Genomic DNA, 3,759 nt, shown 5'->3' with positions numbered 1-3,759 from the left:
GTCAGGGTGTTGGTAATCCCGGAGCTGGTCGGAAGGCAGGGGGCAAATGCCCACTTCCTCTCTAGGTACCTAGGTGCCTAGGTACCTTGTCTTCGCCCACCATCGGGGGGTTGCTTGAGAACAAGACCTGACCTCACGTGCCTGTCTACACTCATACCCCCCCCCCCCTTTTTTTTTCCTTTTTCCTCCTTCTTTTTCTTCTCATTTCGGAAGAGGTCACATATACAATATCCTGCAAGGTACACACGTACATATTGCAGTTCGGCATTGATATGTTATGGCACGAGTCTCGGGGATGGGAGGTTGTGGTGGGCAGGGCTCCTTCCTCGTTGCTCATACTAAGTAGCTGATTGAAAATGGCCTGGAGTTTGAATCACTATTTCGTGTTCCGGAATGTCTGTGGTCCGGTCTTAGCGGGATGTTGGCGACGAAGCCCGGGGGGTGCGGCAGGATGCGCGTGTGGACGGCGCATTTTGCCCTTGCGGGCTTGCGGTTGCGTTGCTTTGACACGGTCGCGCCTCATTTTGGCGTTGGGGCTAGGTATCCCGTCCGCCCATCCTGGAAAGACACAGTATAAGGCAGGCAGGTGGAGGTATCGGCTTTGCTCCGGCCGTTGGTGCCAGGCGCGGCGCGGGCTTTTGCTCTGCTCGCCTCCGAAATCAGCCCTGCGGCGAGGCAGGTCTGTCTCGCGACAACCTCCAATTCTCTGCCCCCCCCCTCTCTGTTCAGCATTGATCCTTGGACCCGAGCAACTGTGCCGCGCGCTAGGAGCCACCCCGACATGTGATAAATTTGGGCAAGAATTGTTGGCGATGTGGAGATGACAGCAACTTTGATCTTGTTGGTTGCCAACGAGTCGAGGCGTCGAGGGAAATGTGGTCCTGGCGTGGGTCATCGACAGGGTATATTTGTTCTGTTGGTTGACCCCTACAGACTTCGAGTCTCGCTAGATGAAAATCATGTTGGTTGTGTTGGCGCATGTCACTGACAAGGATCATTCTCTGGAACTTTTCTCTGATGATGGTATATTTCACATCTTATCAAGTACACTATAATGGTTTCTTCCCCAGTATTGGCATAGAAACGCTACTTTAGAAGAATCGAAAGCTAAATCACTGGCCCGATGATGTTTTGATGGTCACAGAAAACACGATAAATCCACACTAGTACAGGTGAAATCTTCACTCCGTGATGTGTGGAGCAGAAACTCCGTTCCGTCTTTGCGCCGCTGGTACTCCGCCAAGAAAAACACGCGTGGGTCTGGTAGGTGGTGGTGGTAGTAGTGGAAGAGGGGGAGGACGGTCCAGTTGGTAGAGGCGGATCCGTTTGGTTCGTGGAGGAGTGGTGACGACCAAGAAATATCCGATCCATCTATTCATTCATATCCCGTTACTCTTGCGTCGTGGACCCAGGCCGTTCAGATAATATGACGCCCAAGTCTGTCCAGATCCTGGAATGCCATCCAGATGAATTATGTTGTTCGTAGTGCAGCAAAGTAATTGGGCTGCTTAGAGACGTGAGGGAAACGAAGTGTACGGCCCTTGTAATAAGCGCAAAACGATTGGGAGAGTGTCCCTGGTATCATGCAAGCCCACATCTCTCTGCCTTGGTCGTTGGTGTGTGGTTTTTCTGTCTTTTGTGCCTCTTTTTTTTTTTCCTTGTCTTCGCTTCGCCTTCCAGTGTCTCGCTCATGACGAGCTCGTCGAAGGCTGCCTCTTCTGCTTGCACTTCTGGTGCAGGAGGTGACCATTCCGTGCAGTCGTCCTGGTGAACTCGGCCCCACAGTCCGGGCAGCTTGCCTTGGTGGCTTGCCCAGACTTCTCCCGCTGATGGCGAAGGAGGTTGCTGAAGGTCGAGAATTGGCGACCGTTGCACCCGTGCTCCCAACATTGGGGCTTGGGCCTACTCTGGACGACCCGGACGTGCCCCTGGTTGTCGTGCTGGTGAGGAGTACCGCCGGTCTGCATCACGGGGGGGATAGAATACATCATGGCTGGATCGTGGGAGACGGGTCTTTGGGCTTCGTTAGTTTCAAGGGTCATCAAACGTCCTTGGTGCTGAAATAAAGGACTTACCCATAATGCGAGGAGAGGGGAGCACCTGTTGATGGGGGATAAGGGTAGTCGATGTACTGTGGCTGCTGGTATGGGCTGGGGAAGCCCATCTGGTTGGAAGACGGGAGCGGCGGAGAGTAAGAGGGCAGAACCATTTGCGGAGCCAAGGTGGTTGGCTCTGTGAGGAGGGAGATATCGGTGGGAGCTGTGGTATAGACTGGCATGCTGGACATGCTAGAGGTGTGTGCAAACTCTCCCTGGGTGGAGGGTGGAGAGGCGACCTCGTAGCCGCTATGCGACCCTTGGCTACCTGCCCGTTGAATGCGTGCTGAGAGCTTAGAGTCCCGGCGTGCCTGCTCGCGTTGCCTCTTGAGCTCGCGCTGCTCCGCACTCATCCTGGGTGGGCTGCTCGTTGCGGAACGAGAGTGCATAGGGGGACTCAGGCTGGACTCGGGTGCGTAATGTCCCATGTCCTGGGGGAGAAGACCACCGTTTGTGGGCTCGAGGACGACGTCTGCTGCAGGGTTAGATGGATGGCCCGGTCGAGCAGAAGAAGGAGGCGGCCAGGTGGTGTCTGGTCTGCACATACCAGGCCAGGCAAAGGAGGATCGGCTGCCCATGCTGAAGTGGTTGAAACCAGGGTCGAAGTGGAGAGCAGCAGTACTCATAGTGTCTGATGATGCCGGCTGCGGTGATGGCTGAGGGGCGAGCGAGGAGTGGAAGGAGTAATCCGAGGCGGGATCTGCTCGTACGCTTGGAGTACCGTCAGGGTGAGGTCGTGATGGTATGTTGAGCCAGGCTTGAGGCGGGATGTGCTCAGGTAGAGGTGGAAACGGCGAGGCTTGAGGTTGAGATGCGGGTGAAGGTGGGTAGGAAGACGAGGTCTGGGAGGAGGAGAGGGCGTTGATATATGTTGAACGTGGTGTTCCAGGCCCAGGGGTCCTGGTAGTCCGAGTGGGTTCCAGGTGGGAGGGGTGGGTAGGGGCAGGGGGGGTGTCGATTATATGCAATCCCTGGAAGAATCCGTGGGTGGTGAAGGTGGTGGTGGAGGAGGAGGTGGTGGTGGTGGTGGAGCCTCCGCTGCCGGGTCTAGCTCTGGATATGGGGTCTGGTGAGCGAGTGTCTCCCCGGGCCTGATCCACGCATGCACGTCCCATCTTGAATGGTCTGCTCTGGCCTCTGAAGGAGCAACAGGGCAAAGGAAATAATAGCAACAACCAAAAAGGGCAGGGAGAAGGGTAGGGTGAGGACGAGTGACGCAAGAAAATTGGCATGCACGTACACACACACTGAGCTGGCCCGAGGTGATGTGAATCCGGTCCGTATCGAGTGGACAGTCCCTCTACAGAATGGAGTTGTGCTGGTATTGCGCTGGTATCTTGGACTTGGTGTGTGTGGTGTAGCTGCGGTATCGCTGTCGTCCCAGGCCGCGCCTACAAAGACGCACTTATAGACAGGCGAAGGCACAGACGAGGTGGAGGTGGAGACGAGGCCGTCGATGGGTATCTCCAGGCTGCAAAATAACGTTACGGGGACGATGAGCTCCAAGGCTCTGTAGCGTCTATCTTTGGTAGGAAGGAAGCTCGACGGATATCTCAGCCTCAAGGGCAGTCCCCATCGAGCAGGGCCACTGGAGCTTATAAGCGCACTGGTTCGGGACAGGGAGAGGGTACATGGGCGAACCGTACCTGGGCCCATGTCGCGA

General features: G+C 55.9%; 1 protein-coding gene across 1 annotated transcript; it reads right to left on the bottom strand.

The window, feature by feature from the left end:
* Positions 1 to 1,688: 1,688 nt before the first annotated feature.
* Positions 1,689 to 3,211, bottom strand: KVR01_010900 (uncharacterized protein; the record flags this gene model as incomplete). The annotated part of the gene is made up of 2 exons (XM_044782290.1): positions 1,689 to 2,013; positions 2,076 to 3,211. 2 exons carry the CDS (start codon positions 3,209 to 3,211, stop codon positions 1,689 to 1,691), a joined length of 1,461 nt encoding a protein of 486 aa, XP_044640047.1.
* Between the last annotated feature and the right edge of the window lie 548 nt (positions 3,212 to 3,759).

Source organism: Diaporthe batatas (assembly GCF_019321695.1).
Source record: "Diaporthe batatas strain CRI 302-4 chromosome Unknown Contig00014, whole genome shotgun sequence".
Taxonomy (NCBI): domain Eukaryota; kingdom Fungi; phylum Ascomycota; class Sordariomycetes; order Diaporthales; family Diaporthaceae; genus Diaporthe; species Diaporthe batatas.
This window is presented reverse-complemented; position numbering and strand designations above follow the sequence as displayed.